This window comes from Mirounga angustirostris, unplaced genomic scaffold (genome assembly GCF_029215605.1).
Source record: "Mirounga angustirostris isolate CCGP_5_RB_7025 unplaced genomic scaffold, mMirAng1.0.hap1 SCAF_8, whole genome shotgun sequence".
In the NCBI taxonomy this organism is placed as follows: Eukaryota; Metazoa; Chordata; class Mammalia; order Carnivora; family Phocidae; genus Mirounga; species Mirounga angustirostris.
In genome coordinates this window covers 94,561,214-94,580,872 of record NW_026991716.1, presented here as the reverse complement: position 1 = coordinate 94,580,872, position 19,659 = coordinate 94,561,214, and the positions used below count along the sequence as shown (strand labels likewise).

Below are 19,659 nucleotides of genomic sequence, written 5' to 3'. Positions count from 1 at the left end.
GTAAGGGCTTAAAAAATATTGTTGAAAGGATGAATGAATAAATGAACAGATAAACAGGAAACATACATTCTAGACATTTCTAAAGTACAAAATGAAAGAAGCTATCAAGAGCCACTTTGGTGGGATTCTCTGTCTGTGGCTCCCACAAGGCCTACTGCCTTCTGAAGGACCTCTTGAGAAAGAGTTTAATACATTTTGTCATCATCAACATCATCATCATCAATATAATGATGGTGAAGACGGTGGTAATGAGAAGATGCATTCCCTAAGCATGCAATGCTGCGTGACTATGGCCCCCCCCCGTGAATGAGCGTGGCGCTCTGCCCTGAGCTGCACCAAGTGCTGTCGGTAGAACGTGATTTTGTTTAATCCTCAGAATTACCTGGGAGGCACTAAGCATTATTCCTGTCTATACAGATGAGGAAACAGGCTTGGAAAAGGTAACTAACATCAAGATTGAAATCAAAATTTGAACCATTACTCTGCATTGTAGAATTTGTCGTCAGAAGTACAGAAATAACATCAGATATGTAAGGCTGAATTCAAGTACTGATTGAAATGGTGTCAGTATAAAATATTTCCCTGGGAGAAAAATGAAGGGGGGAAATTGGAGGGGGAGACGAACCATGAGAGACTATGGACTCTGAGAAACAAACTGAGGGTTCTAGAGGGGAGGGGGGTGGGGGGATGGGTTAGCCTGGTGATGGGTATTAAATGCACGTACTGCATGGAGCACTGGGTGTTATACACAAACAATGAATCATGGAACACTACATCAAAAACTAATGATGTAATGTATGGTGATTAACATAACATAATAAAATAAAATTTAAAAAAATAATTTCCCCGGAGGATGTGAAACAAAGGGCAAGAGGAATGGTGGGTGTTGGAGAGACCTTTGGCAAAGGAGTATCACCGATGCTGAAGTGAGTCAGTAGGGGTGGTGAACCACAGGCCGATTTGTCTGAGCAAAGCCAACTCTAGGATCAGAAGGAATTGATGCTGGAGGACGTGTGACTTCCCCATTTCTGGAGTTAGCCTTCCGCCACCGCAGTGTGCCCCTGGGAGATGCTGAGGGCTCTGGGTGAGTCACGCGGGGAGTATCAGGCAGAGTAGGGTTGAAGACTTCAGGACTAATGATTAACTTCTGAACCAGTTTGTGAATGGAATTTAAATGCTACATGCCTGTCTTGAATAAATTCTCTCCACATGCTTGCTGTTGCATCTGATTTCTTTACAGTGCACTTTTATTACAGGTAACTCACTCACACTGAGTTAAAATGGCACAGTCTTTCAACAGAGCTGTATTATACACTGTACTCAAGGAGGTTGAATGAGAGAGGAAAGGAAGTAAAGAGGTGCTGATGGGGAGGCCGGGGGCACAGAGCTGAGAGACCCTTATTTCCACCAGAGTCCGCTATTTCCAGTAGTCACCTTTGTTTCCCTTTCACCTGTGGATACAGAAAAAGTCGTTTGTGCATGGAGGATGTTTACTGTAGGAGCACTGCCTGAGCAAAAGTATGTGTATAATGCATATAATGCAAAATGGGACATGACAAATACTTTTTTTTTTTTAATCTACCTCATTACATTATAAGGGATCTTCCTTTCCAAAATACTGGCTAAATAAATGAATTATCACTCTGGGGTTCCAAGGAATGAAAATTTGAACACTGATTCTTTTTAGAGCCATCTATTTTTATCCCTCTTCTAAAAAGACCTCACTGTTCCTATTTCATTCTCTCAGTCTGGTCTTTCCATTTTCCTAAAAAGCAAGATGGACTATGGAATAACTTGTGAGGCAAGCAGAATTTATATGAACACACTTCCTTTAAATTATGACCACAATTATAATTTAATACTTCATCATTTCAAATGTTTTGCATTATAATTTTGCCTACTTCAAAGAGTTATCAGGGGAAAAAATGGGATCATGAATGTTAGAGTGCTTACAAAATACAAGTGAAATCATTATAGTAATATTTTCATGGTTTAGATATTGAACAATTATGTATCATATAACTTACTCTAGTCATTGGTATAAGTGGAATCATAACTTAAAGCATTTTCCCCCGGCCATTACCATACTCTTTTTTAGTCTCAAAATTCTAATGTTTGTTTATTGTTATTTCTCAGATATAGTAGAAGGAAAAGGAGATGATGGAGAGTCGATTTATGGACCAACATTTGAAGGTATGTATCTTTAAATTCTGTCAGTCTATATCAGCTGATAATTCAAATCTAACAAGACTGGACAATTCACAACTCCAAATAAGATGGTGTTTGGGATAACACACTGAAAAGTGGGAGTTACAAACGGGATAAATGGGGAGTTACAAACTGGGGAAACACACCCCAGTCCAGTCCAGAACAGCTTTGTATACATATTTTTTCACTTGCCTAATTATATTATTCCTTTAGGCTAAATTTCTAGGATTAGTATTGTAGGGTCAAAGGGAATTTATATATATATATTTTTAAAGATTTTATTTATTTATTTGATAGAGACACAGCAAGAGAGGGAACACAAGCAGGGGGAGTGGGAGAGGGAGAAGCAGGCTTCCTGCTGAGCAGGGAGCCTGATGCAGGGCTCGATCCCAGGAACCTGGGATCATGACCTGAGCCGAAGGCAGACGCTTAACAACTGAGCCACCCAGGTGCCCCGGGAATTTATATTTTTAAGGCTTGTAATTTGCCATGCTTGTACCCAGAATTTGGTACTTTGATAATCATCCCATTAAAACTGCTGTTGGGGATCCTGGGAAGATGAGGTCGTGGTGATGGCACAGTTTTTGAATCTTTTGAAATTCCAACATAAAAACAGACCGTATAAGTAGATAAAAAAACTAAAAACCCATGGATGACATTTACAACAAAACTAGGTGACAAGGTATCTAAATGAATTCTCAATTCAAACAGATGAGGACAAACTTCCTATAGCTATGAAATCTGCAAGATGTCAGCATCTGTGTGGGAAAAAGCAGCACATCTGGTGGACTTGAGACTAGCAGAACCCCAAAATAGCCAACAGTGGGTGAGTGCAAGGGGGTCCCTGGTAAGGTCTGAGGCTGGAGCAGCCTAACCTCTCTGAACTCTTGAAACTGATCTGAAAGGGCGCTCTTCCAAGACAGGCCCACACAAGGAGGTGTTGCTGTGAATGGAATCAAAGTTATGCAGGATAGAAGGGCAACAGCGACAAAGAGGGAATGGGGACAGAGCCAGAAAGTCTCAGAAAGCAAGTTGCCATACTGTCGAACACTACATGAAAACAGCACAAGGAGGAGCTTTGTGAAGTCAGAAAAGCGACCTTCCTTCTAAAGCCACACCTCCTTCTAAACACCTAGGAAACCTAATTTTACATAAAAACAGGCAACAAAAAGTTTCATGGTTATTAGAAGAAGTAAAAGAGAATAAGGAGCAGAGTAATATCACTACAGATCATGAAAGTACACTAGGAAAGACATGCTCACAAAACAGATCAAAATCACAAATTTCAGAGTGAGCCAGAAGACATTGAGAATATGATACAAGACAGGAAAGAACTCATAAGTCAGAATTAGAAAAACTTAGAGGTTACAGAACTAGGGAAGAATCAGCAGTAAAAGAACATTTCAGAAATAAACTAGAAGGAACATGGGTCAAATAAACACGACAGATATATATGTCTTAAAAGAAGTAAAAGGTGGAAGGAGGGAATTTTTTAAAACCAAAAAGAAATGAAGAAAGATAAAAGGATTTATGAGAAAGTGACAAATAGCTAGAAAGAGAAGATCCAACATATGGATGGAAGGTTGTCCCTAAAGGATTAAATGAATGCTAGGGAATGGAGCAAATACTAAGAACTAATATTGAAAAAACCTCCTGCGTTTAAAAAGGATTTGATGTTCTCTTTTTGTTTTTCGTGGTGGTTACACAGCTACACACAACTGTCAAAATGCATCAAACTGAACATCTAAGATAAATGCATTTTATTGTATGTTTGTACCTCAAGTAAAAATATTGTATAAAAACTTGACATTACTTCTTGAAAGAGAACAATGCCACCTGATAATATTAAACCAGAACAACCAACACTAAGACATATTTTAGTAAAATTTTGGACAGTTCAGAAAAAGTAAAAATTCTTTGGGCAGGTAGGCAAAAAGAGCAAGTGATTTGTAAGGGAAAGAAAAGTAAGTTATCATCATATTCTTTGACATTATATTATTATGTCACGAGAAAATGGAGTAATACATTTAAGATGCTCAAGGAAAGGAATCATGAGCTAAGGATTTTATATTCAGCCAAACTGAATCTGAATTATAAAGGGCACACAGACTTTTCAATATGTAAAACTTTAGGGAATAATGTTGCCACAAGCCCTTCTTGATCCTGAGGAATCGACTGCAGAATGAGTTTCACACAAACAAATTATAAGAGAGACCCTGACATAAGGATTGGTGATGAGCAGTAATCACATAGTGACTTGTGAAACTAAACTTTAATGAGGAATAAAGGGTGAGAGTATGATATGTAATGACTGTATCTTTAGCCTACCTTTTTAAAACTGGAAAAAATGGGGAGAATGTATGCAAAAACTTTTAACTATTTTCAGTAATTATACTAGTGATGGTATTAATACTGTTATTTTGAGACTGTTGTATATGTAATGTGGAAAAAGTAAGTAATTATAGGATATCCTAAATTCATCGTTTCGTGTGTCCTTGAAAGAATCATGATTTTCAATGTGCAAGGGAGATAAATATGCAATATGATAGAGGCTAATAAGTAAAATATTCTGTATTGGAAATATCAGTTTAAACTCACAAAGTGTATCTACCTATATAGCTCTATCCACTGAATTGGTCTACAAGGACCAACCTAGTAGCTTTACACACTCCTAGCATTTAGATTGGTGTTCTGAAGTGTCACTTCTCACTTAAAGAAACCAGAGCTCCCGGGAGAAATGGCAGGTTTCAGTTCCAGGACAGGAAATTACAAAATGAGCCTTGAACCTGCTGTTTAGTCATGCTATTATCAGATAGCAAGAAAGCTATTCAAGATTTACTAGGGTCATGTCAAAGGCCTTGGGAGACGACTTGAAGAGGCTCTCACTGGCCAAAGATTTGAACTTCAAAAAGAACAGTAATCGCAAATAACTGAAACCCAACAAGTATTTTAAATCCATGAGTTCATAATGACATCATATTATAAAATAAAGCCTAACAGCTTATCTTTGGGGGAATGATGGGAAACAAATTCATTATCTTAAAAATTGATAAATATAAGCAAAGAATCAAGCATTTATCTTGCCTTTCCTATATGAACTGTACTAAATTATAGATAAAATTGCTACTTATAAAAGCATTCCAATAGATAGATGACAAGGAAATAAAAGAATTAGAATAGCACCATTTTGCTGCCCCAGTGAAATAATGGATCTATGCCTTTGCTGCATTGGTATCTGCCAACTTCACAAAAACAGGGACAACCAGACATTATGAGCCTTCTGTGGAGAGAATACACCACCAAAGGGACAGAACATGAGTCTGATTAAGCCTCTGGACCCAGCGGCCAATCTGCAGGAAATACAACCAGTTGTGATGTCATATGGTCTTAAAGATCTCTGCACTATGCAAAATCATGCATTAAAAACTACAGGACTTACGGCAAAAGTGCGGTACAAAAAAACCCTTTCTCAGTGACACATTAAAATAAAGAGTAACCTGATAAAAACAGTAACGGTTTAACATGTATTTTATGGTCAAGAAACACAAATACTAAACTAAATTTGGCACTCTACCTTGAAAGCTCCCTGACGTTTGAGGAGGTGGCATGGGAAGAGTTGCAGCTTGGGAGTGATTGTGAAGTGGTGGAAGGAGGGCTCTCTGAAATTGGAGGCAGGTTGTAACATCAGACGTCGGTGGATGTGGTGGATGTGGTGACCTGTGGCGGACGTCTGAGGTGTGTGTGTTCCTATGCAGCTCGGTTCAGCTGGGAGCCATTTTCTACATTTACCTGGTGTTTCTCCTAGACATTGCACATAAACACGGGCGAGCTTCATTATGCTCAGATGTTCCCAATATATCAATCAAGTTGAAACTAATTTGCCTTCTTAACACAAGTATTCTAGGCAAAAGGACAGGACAGAGAACACAGAAACATACTGAAATGCCCCATGCAGGTGCAATCAGCAAATTTTGGACTGGGAAAAATTCTAGAGGTTAAACAGCTCCGGTTTATTAACAGATAAGATAAGTAAAGGGATAGAGGCAGACCTTGAAGATTAAGAGAGACTTAAAAGTCACAACAAGTCTTTTAAACTGGTAAAGACTGGGGCACCTGGGTGGCTCAGTCGGTTAAGCATCTGCCTTCGGCTCGGGTCATGATCCCAGGGCCACGGGATCGAGCTGCATCGGGCTCCTTGCTGAGCAGGGAATCTGCTTATCCCTCTCTCTCTCTCCCCCTCTGCCCCTCCCCCCTGCTCTCTCTCTCAAATAAATAAAATCTTTTAAAAAAAGGGAAAAAAATAAAATGGTAAAGACTAAACTATACTACCTAGTAACTACTGATAGCTGTGGACTAAGTACTAACACTATTGAGCTGAAGCCTTATCAAAAACAAACAGTTGATTAACACATATTTTGTAAGTTGTATGTATTATATACCATCTTCTTACAATGAAATAAGCTAAAGAAAATGTTAAGAAAATCATAAGGGGGCGCCTGGGTGGCTCAGTTGGTTAAGTGACTGCCTTCGGCTCAGGCCATGATCCTGGAGTCCCTGGATCGAGTCCCGCATCGGGCTCCCTGCTCAGCAGGGAGTCTGCTTCTCCCTCTGACCCTCCCCCCTCTCATGTGCTCTCTCTCATTCTCTCTCTCTCAAATAAATAAATAAAATCTTAAAAAAAAAAAAAGAAAATCATAAGGAAGAGAAAATACATTTACAGTTCTGTACCGCATTGAAAAACATCCCCATGTGAGTGGAGCCCTGCAGATCAGAGCTAGTGCTGTTCAAGGGCCAACCGTATAAGGAAACATTAAGCATGAGAGCATTTAAAAGTCAGGGGAGTGGTTACTTTTGAACCAGACAAGGCACTTAAGCTGGACTGAGTGGGGATGAAAAGGGTGTTTCCCTTATAATAACTAATAATAAATACAACTATACATTAGTTTTCTATGGCTTTTGTGTCTAAATTTTAATACACTGAAAAGGTTTTTGTTTTGTTTTTAAAGTAATATTGAACCAATACCAAAGTGAAGGGAAAAGGAAAAGCCAATTTCCTTCTAAGTGCATGTGGAGCCCGCTTTATCAAATGAAGCTGGGCGAGTGACTCCATTTATTTATTTATTCATTAATAAAACATCCAACTCTTAGTTAGGTGCCTACATGGTGCTAGGACCTTAGGAAACAAAAGATGATATGACCAAGCCTCCAGCCTCAAAGATTTTAGGTTTCGTGCAGACAGCTACTGAAACAGATTAGCTCCAGGCACAGTGCCAATGGCCGTTACAGAGGAAGCACTGAGCACTGTGGGAAAAGAACCACCAGCTGCCTGGGAGAGTCGGGGGCGGTGGCCCAGAGTAGCTTTTGAGTTGGGTCTTAAAATAAAACACTGCAGATGGGGAAGGGATGTTGCTAGATGCTTTCCTGACAGGCTTAATCCCTGATGAGAATCCACCCTATCGGTCCACCCCACGGCCGCTGTCAGATCACCCGGACTCCTATTTGGAGGCACAGTCTCAGACAACTTGGCCCTTCTGTCCAGCAGGAGACACATCTCTTAGCTCCTCCCCTTGCCTGCCCCCTGCACAACCCTGTGCCTCTGCTGATGGTCCCTCACTCCTATCCTTACACTGTTACGGAGATTTAGTCTCCAGATGGAGGCGGCTGTCCTCTGGTGCCAGGGGGAGGCCCAGTGTGTTTAGGGAAGCCTCCATTACTCAGGATGTCTGCAGGTGCAGAATTAGAAACTCAATAACCCATCAAATGAAAAGGAGAGATGCCCCCAAGGAGAGATGAGTAACTGCTCAGAACAGAGAAGCATGGGTTTCCCTCCCTCTTTCAGCCCCTGGGGGATATGCACACAGCAGCCAGCCCGTCCCTCCTCCTCCACATCTCTCTCATTGAACCCTATTACCATGAGCGGCAGGATTGAAACCCGGGGCTTGCTAAAAATGACTACAACCACAAAACTCATTTTTATTAGGCTGAGCACAGTGAATTTAAAAGAATGTAATAAATTATTCAATTAGATGATTATTTTATAAATTGGTTAATCATTTTTTTAACTTGAAGAGTCTGTTTTGCATCACAACTTTTTAAACAGTCTTCCCAAATCCTATTCTGAATGTTAGAAACTATTAACCCTTTTTTTTCTCCTTGTATAATATCCCTAATCCTTCTCACTGGCCAAGGATTGGCAATTAGGTGGTTTGGGCTGACTAAAGAAAATATCATTTATACAAAAAGAAAAAGAAAAATATTTTAAAATACTGTATTATCCTTGTTACGTTTAGTAGACCAGTTTGTTAATATTAGCTTGTGCCCTAATTCACAGACGTAGCACTTAACATCCATTTGTCTAATTCTTAGATCTCCTTGCCTTTAAATGAAAGTGTTCGGGGTGCCTGGGTGGCTCAGTCAGTTAAGCCTCTGCCTTCGGCTCAGGTCATGATCCCGGGGTCCTGGGATCGAGCCCCACATCAGGCTCCCTGCTCGGCGGGAAGCCTGCTTCTCCCTCTGCCCCTCCTCCCTCTGCCCCTCACCCTGCTCGTGCTCACTCTCTCTCTCAAAATCTTTAAAAAAGATAAATGAAAGTGTTCATTAATAAAAGACACAGAGCCTGATGTACTGTCAGTACTGAATAACTGAAAATAGTATGGTCTGGGTAGCCATTTATGGGCTATTTTTTAAAAAATTGTGAGACTTATATATGGAAAGTGCATATGCACAGTTAAAACATAATTATAAAGCAAATCCCCGTATTACCATCCTTGTCAAGAAAGAAAAATTGACAGCATGCCAGAAACACCCTATTTATCCATCATCAACAATACTCCACCTCCCTCAGAGGTAACCACTAGCCTGCCTTTTTTCCTTGCTTTCCTTGATAGTTTAACCACCCATGTGTGTATCCCTAAACAATACAGTTAAATTTTGCCCGTTTTTGAATTTTAAGTAAGTGGAATTACACTGTAGGCATTCTTTGTGTGCCTTGCTTCTTTTGTTCATGCACTGCCTATGAAATTCATTCATGTTCTCTATAGCTGGAGTCCTCTTGTCACTAGTGTTCAATGTTATAAATACACCCTGTTTATCCCTGCAAGTGTTCATGAATACTGGCTATTCCTTCCTAATGTCACACACACAATCAACATGTTGACTTACAAATGCTTCATTAAAGCAACAATTAAAACATGCTAAGTAGCACACTTTCATGTACTTTTATATAATAATAAATAGTGAATAGCTGTTATCAAATATGATGGTAAAAATAGAACAGTTGGTTCACAAAACTGATACTGTAGGATTCGGGTCAGATTTTTACTTGGTATGATTGCCTTCAGCAAATTATATGGAAATGTCCTAACCTGTCTGATTATACTTTTCTAAAAAAATATTTTATTTATTTGAGAGAGAGAGAGCATGAGAGGGGGGAAGGTCAGAGGGAGAAGCAGACTCCCCGCTGAGCAGGGAACACCAATGGGGACTCGATCCTGGGACTCGATCCTGGGACTCGAGGATCATGACCTGAGCTGAAGGCAGTTGCTTAACCAACTGAGCCACTCAGGCGCCCCTGTCTAATTATACTTTTACCAGAGAGAATGCATGGCAGTCTTCCCAGACTTGTGGTAGTTGCTTCCTTTGTAAGCATCAATGAGCTTTATTTTAAACAGATTCAGAAACCGATTTTCTTCAGCATATAAAGTCTGATTTCTATTTCAAATAGTTACATGTTACCCTTCATGTTGTATGTTACAAATGATGCCAGTTTTGACCACAGAGCAGTAACTCGATTCCATATCTTATGGTAAATGGTAGAGGCGGGAATTCCTGAGTCACAGACAATGTAATGAGAGGGTCCTGAGATCTTACCATAGCTTTTAAACTTCCTTCCATGCCTCAGTTAACATGACCTAAAAATAAAATTATTACTAATTTTGCAGGTTTAGCCAGCACTCAAATTTTAAATTTTTCTATTTTTGCCCGGCAATAAAAAAGACGTTTTTTGTTCTTCCTACTTCAAAACATTTTTTTGTAGGTTGCTGAAATTTTTCCTTTCCACTCACAGCTGCTAAGAGAGTGAAAATAATCTAGAATAGTTAATTACCCCACTCAGACAAAGTGGGGAGGAGAAGGGTTGTTTTTCCCTGTCCTCAAAAAATTATGTGAGCACATTAAACTTACACTTTTTATATAACTGAAAAGTCTTAAGCTCTGCACTTAACCCTCAACACACTAGGCATTGTAAAAATATTTGTCAAATAAACAAATGTTGAATTAAACCTGGGATTTTCACTCTCCATCTTGTTACTTGTGAAAAAATATTTCTCTAAGGACAGAATTTTATTTCGAACTCCATTATGCTACTGGCTCTGATCTTTAAGTGGATAATACGCTCCCGTGAGGCTGGGGGTCCACTCCATTCCCCGAGTGAGCTGTGGAGGAGGCACCAATGGCCCAGTCCCAGCTGCAGCTCATGCTGAGTTTGTATGGGAAGGTCACCACAACTTGTTTCATAGCAAAGGCCCCCACCAGTAACTGTGTAGGGGGGGCGGGGGTTGGCTCCCCTCCCCTCAGTGGGATGCTTTCCAGGAATAATTCTACCCAAGGGCTTTACCTGGTGTGGCAGAGTCACCGAGTGACTCCCCTCTGCCCTGCCGTCGCTGCCAATCTTGAAGCGACAAGCCTCAGGTCCTTAAGTTCCACAGCAACATTCTGTTAAAACAATCGTTAACACAGTTACTTAATTTTCACACTTTTGAGGTAAACACACTTTAAATTTGTAAGTCAAGGGCTGCCTATACCTACATATTAACTTTAAAAATTTTTTTTTTAAATTAACATATAATGTATTATTTGTTTCAGGGGTACAGGTCTGTGATTCATCAGTCTTACACAATACACAGTGCTCACCACAGCACATACCTCCCCAATGTCCAGTTAATTAAGCCTTAAAATTTCTCCCATAATCATAGAACTTTGGGTAAAAAAATGTTACAACCCTATAAATTTTCTTCTTATTGCTTACAGAATTTAAGAAAAAATTTATCATATATCTGAGAGCAATGACAAATACTGTTTTGTTAAAACTCTGAATCTTTACCTTGGGCAGACTTCTGTGCCATGTAATTTTCTGTAAAAGTAATGGATTATTTCTTAATTCCCTTGAAACGAATACAGAGCATCAATGTAATTATATAGGCTCATTTGTACAAAAGTGCTTTATATGCACCTCACAAGATTTCAGAGGTTTTTACTCAGTTGCAATTTAAAAGCTAAAAGTAACTACTACGGATACGGCTTCATTGCTTAGTTGGTTTAGCTTTGAAACGTCGAATACTTAGCAACTGCAGCTTCAGGAAATCTTGACAGTTAATGCTCATACCTCTCAAATATTCCCAGAATTTTATAAGGTTATTGAATGAAAACTTTAGTGAATTCCTCTTCCACCACTTCCTCTGTGTTTCTGAGTTTGGAGGTAAATCTTACTTTATGCTAGAAACGGCACTTCCTGAAAAGAGTGGCCTAATTCACCACCATACAATTCTCTTTACTTGCTAACCTTACACTAAAAAAAAAAAAATTAAAAAAAAAATCACTTTCCACAAAATCTTGGTCAATCTATATAAGGTTTGAGATCAAACTTTATTTAAAGACTACTAAAAATAAGCATGACTTCCTTTCTTTTCATCGCCAACATTTAAGGCCACATCTGTGCCGGCTAACGTGCCAGGAGGCCTTAGGAGCAAAGCTATACGGAGACCGCCTGCACACAGCAGAGAAGAAAAGTTGTATCAACAGTAGCGCAGGTCACGAAGACACCACAGAGGGCTGCAGAAGGTGCTGTGAGGGCCGGGGTCAGATCCAAAAGCCTTCCCAAAGAGGGTATTTACACTGGTAGCTTGAATGAAATACTACTGCCACACAGCACAAGAAAATATGCTAATCTTTATTCCTCAGCGATGTCCTTCCTTTGACATTACTAATTTTCTTAGCAGACTTGGTTTTAGCTACAGTAATGATAAACTGAAGGTGGAGAAATGTTGAAAATAGTTCTAATGAAGACTTTCTAGCTTATCTTTTTTAACAGCCCAGTTGAGTGAAATATGAAACAGAATACAATTTGGAAATATTTCAATGACCTACTATGTATTGTCTTTTCTAGATGAAAACTTTTCAATTCCTCATAATAAAAGGGGAGTTCTTGGGATGGCCAACAAAGGCCGTCACAGCAACGGGTCACAATTCTACATCACACTACAACCAGCGCCCTATCTAGATAGAAAATACGTGGCTTTTGGGTATGTACATTGTAAACTTGTCTATATATATATACGGTTTGGGGCACCTGGGTGGCTCAGTCGGTTAAGCACCTGACTCTTGATTTTGGCTCAGGTTGTGATCTCAGGGTTGTGGGATTGAGCCCCAAGTCAGGCTCTGCACTCACCATGGAGTCTGCTTGTCCCTCTCTCTCTGCTCCTCCCCCTGCTCATGCCCTCTCTTTCTCTCCAAAATAAATAAATAAAATCTTTTTAAAAAATGTGGTCCACATAGTTTATGGGTAACTGAAGATGTAATTTAAAAGCAAAAATAATACAAATACAAACATTTAGAATAAATATTTCATAAGAAGCCCGCTACCTATAAAAAACACAGAAACCATTAAGGTACAGCCATTATTATGTTCTGACTATCCATCCATCCTTCTATCTTCAGCCTCAAGGATATTGTCATTCTTATTTACTATGAATAATACCATAGTGCTTAATCACATAGATATATTTAGATGCAGAAGTGAGCTGAAGCCATTTAAGTGCCTGTCCATGAACACTGTGAAGAGATATATGAAAACTATCCAAATTACAAGTAACTTTTTAAACTGAACAATTTAAAATATGGAAACACCTCAGGTAATAATGACTAGAATATTATTAGCAAGTTGCTTATAGGCATGTGGACCTAAAATGGATGATGGACATACTCTTTATCACTCCAGTGTTTATGTCTCTATTTGATTAGTGGAGTGAACATAAGTAGAAGCTTACTTGGTCTTCCCTGAAATGATGCAGAGTGTCAGAATTTTTCTGAATAAGTATTAGATTATTCCAGCTATTCCACAGGGATAATTACTGAAGAAATTTCATAGCAGTTTTAATTTAAACCACAATTATCCCTTCAGTGTAATGCAAGTGATATTTCTAGACCGAAAAAGCAGAAAGTGTATTTTCATCCAAAAGACGATTTTATATTGATAGATGCATAACCTAAAATGATGTTATCTTCTATTTTCCCTGGTCCTAATAAACTGTATTCTGATTTTGAAAACGCATTCTTCAATTATTTTAAAATCCAAATAAAACTCACAGTGTCTTGGATCATTTAAATATCTTCCTGTCATCTTAACCACATGATTAGGTGATCCTTCCTATCTTTCCAAAAGATTCCTTCTCAAATGCACACATGACTACTTTAAAATGTTTTATGTCTCCTTTTTCACCATGTCCACCCCCAGATGCATATACCCTGAAGTCTAGAGTGGCATTCGGGGCCTTTACTGCTGACCCCACATCTATTTCAGCTTTCACTTCTGTTAGCCTCCTGACTCACTCATTCAACCAGCATTTTATTAGGCACCTACTATATGCCAGTCATGGTGCTCAGTCCTGGGGAAAGAGTGAAGAGGCACAGTTTCTGCCCTTTAGGGAGTCTACAGTGTATTAGAAAACCAACAACTGTAAGTTAGACATAGGCTATGCCAGTTCTGTAAGAGTGCACTGGGGATACAGGAGAGACAGGACACAGCACCCTCCAACTCCTCTAGTAAAAGCAAACACAGATCCCTAGAGGATGGCAGTGGAGTGGAGGATGTGGTCTCCTTTTGACGATCGTTATTTTCCATGTGATTCACCTTCCTCCAGGGGTATTTTGCTCACTCAATTTCTTTGTCACCACCACACTGGTTTTAGGGGGGGCACTGCACCTCTTTTATTGTTCTAGCCCAAGTATGATCTCAATCGATCCCTTAAATCTCCAAATCAGAGCTGAGTCTGGGCTGAAATATTTAAACAAGACCTTAAAGAACACTAGGGAGAAGCACCATAATAGCAAGTAGATACTCTGACAAAGTGTAACTCCTTCAGGGGTATCATCCTTCTCCACTGTAAGGCTGCCTCTGGTGTTAATGCTTTCTCTTCCTATCATCTCAGAGCGTCCTCAGGTTTATCTGAGCTCCTGGAATCCCAGACATGGTTAGCAAGGTCCAGAGACAGACCCTCCTTTTGAGCCCTAGTTTCTGGTACATGAACTTGTCCCTTCAGATGGATGACACTAGGAATGCCCTTCGGGGAGACTATCTTGCCCAATGGTTTCATAGGGAAAGAATGTCAAAACACAAGCCTGTAAGATCTCCATTCATACATGCATAGGTAGAAGGGGTATATGTTGGGGACAGTGGGGGGGGGGGATTAATTTCATTATAGGGGACTCCCAAATGGGGGGGTGGTCATAGAAAGCTTCATGAGAAGATGAGATGAGTATTGAAATTCAAGTAGAAGTTAGCCAGAGAAGACTGAAATCAAAATGAGTAAAATCAAATTTTAGGAAGAGTGAAGAGCCTTTGCAGAGGGGCCCTATGGAATAGAGAGAGCCTCTTACCTATAATTCATTTGGTCTGGCTAGAGCTTAGCACCCTAGGGGTGAATGGAGAGAGAGAGGAGGGTAGAGAGGAGGAGACGGTCAGGCCCAGGTCCCAAAGGGCTATGAGTGCAATGCTGCTAAGCAGGGACCCCCACCCAAAGGAGATGGGAAGCCATGGAGGAATTAATTGGGAGCAACACGACCAGGGTCTCATTTTGAAAAAATTCTTTTCAGCAGAAGTGGGGAATTGATTGGCAAAGGATGAAAATGAGACTGGCAAGTCCAGTTTGGAAGCGATGATAATAGTAATAATAGTACCATAAATGAAGTCCTGGCCCAAGGCACTGGCAGTACAGAGAAGCGAGGGGTAAACAGAAAGACTCAAGAGATACTCAGAGTTTGGATTCAACAAGACTCTAGTGACTATTTCGATGGTGGTGGTGAGGTCATGGGAAGAGTATCAAGCAGTGGTATGTAACAGAATCTTCTGCAGTGATGCAAATGTACTACAATCTGTGCTGTCCCGTGTGACAGCTGCTAGCCCCATGTGGCTACTGAGCACTCAAAATCTGACTGGTACAACTGAGGAACTAAATTTACTAAGTTTTAAATTTAAATACCCACCTGTGGCCAGTGGCTACCATACTGGGTAGTGACGGTCTAGAGAAACTCCTAGGATCTTAAAACTGGTCGGATGGTTGATGCCGTTCACCAAGATAGAAAATAGGAGCATATGGGAGAGAAGATCATGGATTTAGGATGGACAAGTTATGTTTCAGGTTAGGATACCTACATGTGAGGCAGAAGGCAACTCTGGGATACCATAAGTAGGTATTCAAGGGGGCGCAAAGGCTGGAAATGGAGACTTGGAAACTCACCATGGCAGCTGAGCTGCAGCCAGACCAGAGTACCAACACTCCCAGGACAGCCTCTGGGCCTTTGCTTATCTTGTTCCTTTCGGCCAAAATCCCGTTCAAGGCTTAAGTCAGAAACCTCCTGATTACCAGAATCAAACTGCTTCTTTGTCCTCCTTGGCGCTCTGTAAAAACTTGCATCTTCTATTCTAACACCTGTCACAGTGGAGAGATGCACACAGTAGGTGCTCCTTCAGTATTTGTGAAACCAATCTGGAGACCAGGCTCTACATCCTCTTTGGTCAGAGGTGAATCTGTCCGTTTATCCCTTGCTCCTCATCCTCAGAATGTACCTTGTGTTGGGCTCTGTGTCATGGTTTCTGACGGCGACAGCCAGAGAGGCAGACAAAGAGATGACTACAGCATGTTCAGTGTCAGCACTGCTGTGTCCATATAAAAGTTCATGAAATGGAAATTGTACCTTCCCCTCAGCCACTGCCTCAACTCAAACACTGGCAAAGGGAACCATTCCTACGTTTAGGGCTGTCTCTCTAGCCCATGTTACTCTCTTGCAGTTGAGAGAACCATCGTTAAGTACAGCTCCTCTCAGGGAGTTCTAGCTCATGGCCAGTGAATATCTACAGAGATCCAAACTAGCATGGCTTTGAGCTTTTATTCACGTATTCAGCGATGTGATTAGGTGCCTACTATGTCCCAGGCAGTGTGTTAGGCATTGAGTACTAAGTAAAAGCATGAACTATGTCCTCATGGGAGAATCAGAAATTAACCAAAGCAGCATACAAATAAATGTCAAATTATCCCCGATAACTCCTATAAAGACAGCCGGGAGCTTGACATAAGCAAGGAGTGACGAGGAGTGATGACTGAGCTGAGATCTGAAGGCAGACCAGGAGGTAGGGACGTGAAGGGGAAGCGGGGGGCAGGAGCACAGCAGACAGACGTGGCAGGAAAGCAACATGGGATACTGAGGTACTGAAGTCAGTCTAGCTGGGGCAGAGCCAGGGGAGCATGCCCTAGGACAGCACTGGGGGGCAGCGGGGAGGCAGCCCATGGCAGGCCATGGTGGGAGATTTTTGGTCTTTATCATAAGGATAATGGGAAATTACTGAAATATTTTAAGCAGGGAGGTGAGAGCAGACTTGCAATTTTTTTTTTTTTTTAGGTTGCATTTTTAAGGGATCACTCTGACAGCAGTGAGGATGACAGATTCAAAGGGTCCCAGAACAGATGTGGAGGAACCATCGCAAAGTGGACACATCTAGGGCTATTTATATTTATGACTGATAATCTGATTTATAGGAAATAGCCATAGCTAAACAGGATAAGACTGGATTTAGGAATGGAAACTAATGTGAAAATTTCTGACTAAATTTTCCATTTTTTTCCTTCTATACAGGCAATTGACTGAAGGAACCAAAGTTCTTCAAAAACTAGAATTGGTTCCAACAGAGAATGAAAGACCAAAACAACGATGTATAATTGTTGACAGTGGAGATCTTTATGCCTGATTTTCATATCAATATTTCCTGACAACTTATTATTATGCATCTGATCAGCTGTTTCTATAATTAAACAGTGCTTGATAAAATTTAATTTGAAAGCTGTACAGATGCTCTAGGTTGGCCCTCCCAACACCCAATCCCTCCCCATTTTCCTTTCTTGCCTCTGCCGCAGAGACTATAAAAGCAAAACACTTAATTTCCCAGCCTCCTTTGCAACCAGTAGTGGCCATGGGATACCATCTGGCCAGTGAGACAAGAGTAGAATGCCAGTGGTCCTGTCCCTTCCCCTCAACCAGTCTTGAATGCAGACAGGTCGGAGCCGTGAAGGAAAGGCCAAGAGATCTGGAGATGTCAGCCCCAACTCTTGAGCTGCAGAACCAATACCAGCAAGCACCTATCTCTGGACTTTCTACTGTAAGGCAAATAGGCTCCTGCTTGTTGACATTACTACTGGTTGATTATTTTGCAACTTGTAGCCAAAACCATTCTTAATTTAGCAGCAGTACCTACTGGCTTTCCAATCCTAAAGCATTTGGAACAGAATTGTGTTGTTTGTAAACTACATTTCTGCCCTAAGAAACATGGTAAATAACCAAATAGAAAAGAGGCAATAGAAAAATTCATCATAATAGTTCACAGTTTATACACAGCATTCAGAAAAAGGCATATACTTTGGATATTGTTATCTGACATGACGAGAATGCTTAGCTCTGAGCTACACCAACCATAGGAAAACCAAGGGCTTGGGTTAATCATCCCAACCCAAATAAACCCTGTAGTGGTTGACTCCTGAGATGTTACTGGGGATCCTGCTTTATCACCTGCTCCTTAATCTGAGATTCTCAAACCCATCACCTGGGCAGCTTTTAAAACACAGACTGCTGGACCCTGGCCTTGATCTACTGAGTCAGAGTCTCTAAGTGTGGGAAAGGGACTCTGTGCATTCATTTCACTCAACCCAGAGGTTCTTGTTTAGCCAGCTGGGCACTAGTCATTTGGGAATCACTGCAAGACATAAGTAACTGGTTTCAGCCCTCTCTTTGTAGTGACTGAGTGCGTGACTCTGTTGGTGGTGACCTTGCTCAGCTGCCTCCACCCGCCGCTGCCACTGAATTCATGCTCTGCTCAAGGCCATTACGTTTTGGGTTTTTCTTGCCCTTTGCGGAAGGTCTGTCTTCCAAGAATGATCTCTCTTTGAGCCAATCTTAAGGAGACGGGCCTCTAATTGACTTGGGGGTTGCCAAAAGGAGGCATATGCTTTTTTTTTTACTTTTCATTTTGAAATGATTATAGATTTATAGGAAGTTGCAAAAATAGTACAGAGCAAGCAGTCCTGTGTACTGATCACCCAGGTTCTTCGATGGAGCTATCTTACACATTTGTACAATATATACAATATAGATTGTTCGATATATAATATATGAACAGTTTCTATATACAATATATAAACCAGGCAACTGACATCAGTCCCGTGTGTGTTATCATTTTATCATGTGTAGATTCATGTGACTGATACCACAGTCAAGTCATGCAACTTTTCAAAAAGACCTCCCCTGGGCTATCCCTTTATGGTTACACCTACTCCCCTGCTCCCCACCATCCATCCCTAACTCCTGACAACTGAAATGTTTTTTGTTTTTTTTTTTAATAACAGCTTTATTGCTATGTGGTATATGCTTTTATACTAGGATTGGAGGTGGACGGGGAGAAAGCATACTGCCTAGGTCACATTCTCAAGTGACCCAGAGGCAGCAGAGTGTTAAGAATGTGTGTTCTGGGGCGCCTGGGTGGCTCAGTTGGTTGAGCGACTGCCTTCGGCTCAGGTCACGATTCCGGAGTCCCGGGATCGAGTCCTGCATCGGGCTCCCTGCTCGGCGAGGAGCCTGCTTCTCCCTCTGACTCTCCCCCCTCTCATGTGCTCTCTCTCTCTCATCCTTGCTCTCTCAAATAAATAAATCTTTAAAAAAAAAAAAAAAAAAAAAAAGAATGTGTGTTCTGGAGCCAGACAGCCTGGCTTTGAATCCTAGCCCTGCCATTCCCTAGATGCATGGACTCAGGCAAGAACTTCCCTGTGCCTCTATTTCTTCATGTCAAAGCAGAGTACCTACCATATAGAGTTGTTGTGAGGGTCCAAGGAATCAATAATTTGTAGGCAGGATCTAGAATAGGACCTTTTTATGCTGTATGTGCTCATTAAATGTATGCTCAACAAATTACTGGTGTATGGTGTATAACCTTCAGGGTTGGCCTAGGAAGTTGTATTTTTTAAAAGCTCCTCAATTACTCTGATTAATAATGAGATTTGAGAAACACTAAAGAGGAGACAGTTCCTCTTCCTCTCTTCTGAAGAGTTTTGGCCAACCTGAGAGGTTAAGCTGTTTGCATGAAGTCTCCAGATCCTCTCTCTGGGCCTTTGGATGGGTTCCTCTGGTCATACTGGT

At 40.8% G+C, this 19,659-nt stretch overlaps 1 protein-coding gene across 4 annotated transcripts in view; it reads left to right on the top strand.

The window, feature by feature from the left end:
• PPIL6 (peptidylprolyl isomerase like 6) overlaps nt 1-19,333 on the top strand; it is a 33,106-nt gene extending 13,773 nt beyond the window's left edge. For 2 of the 4 annotated variants that reach the window (XM_045865294.3, XM_045865292.3), the window contains 3 exons: nt 2,137-2,193; nt 12,371-12,506; nt 17,113-19,333. In XM_045865294.3, the coding sequence (XP_045721250.1) occupies nt 2,137-2,193; nt 12,371-12,506; nt 17,113-17,224 (305 nt within the window). In that variant the 3' untranslated portion in view covers nt 17,225-19,333. Of the gene's footprint in view, nt 1-2,136; nt 2,194-2,919; nt 5,926-12,370; nt 12,507-17,112 lie in introns of those variants that run through there. The other 2 variants (XM_064597973.1, XM_045865293.3) reach the window with 2 other exon arrangements.
• The last annotated feature ends 326 nt before the right edge of the window (nt 19,334-19,659 follow it).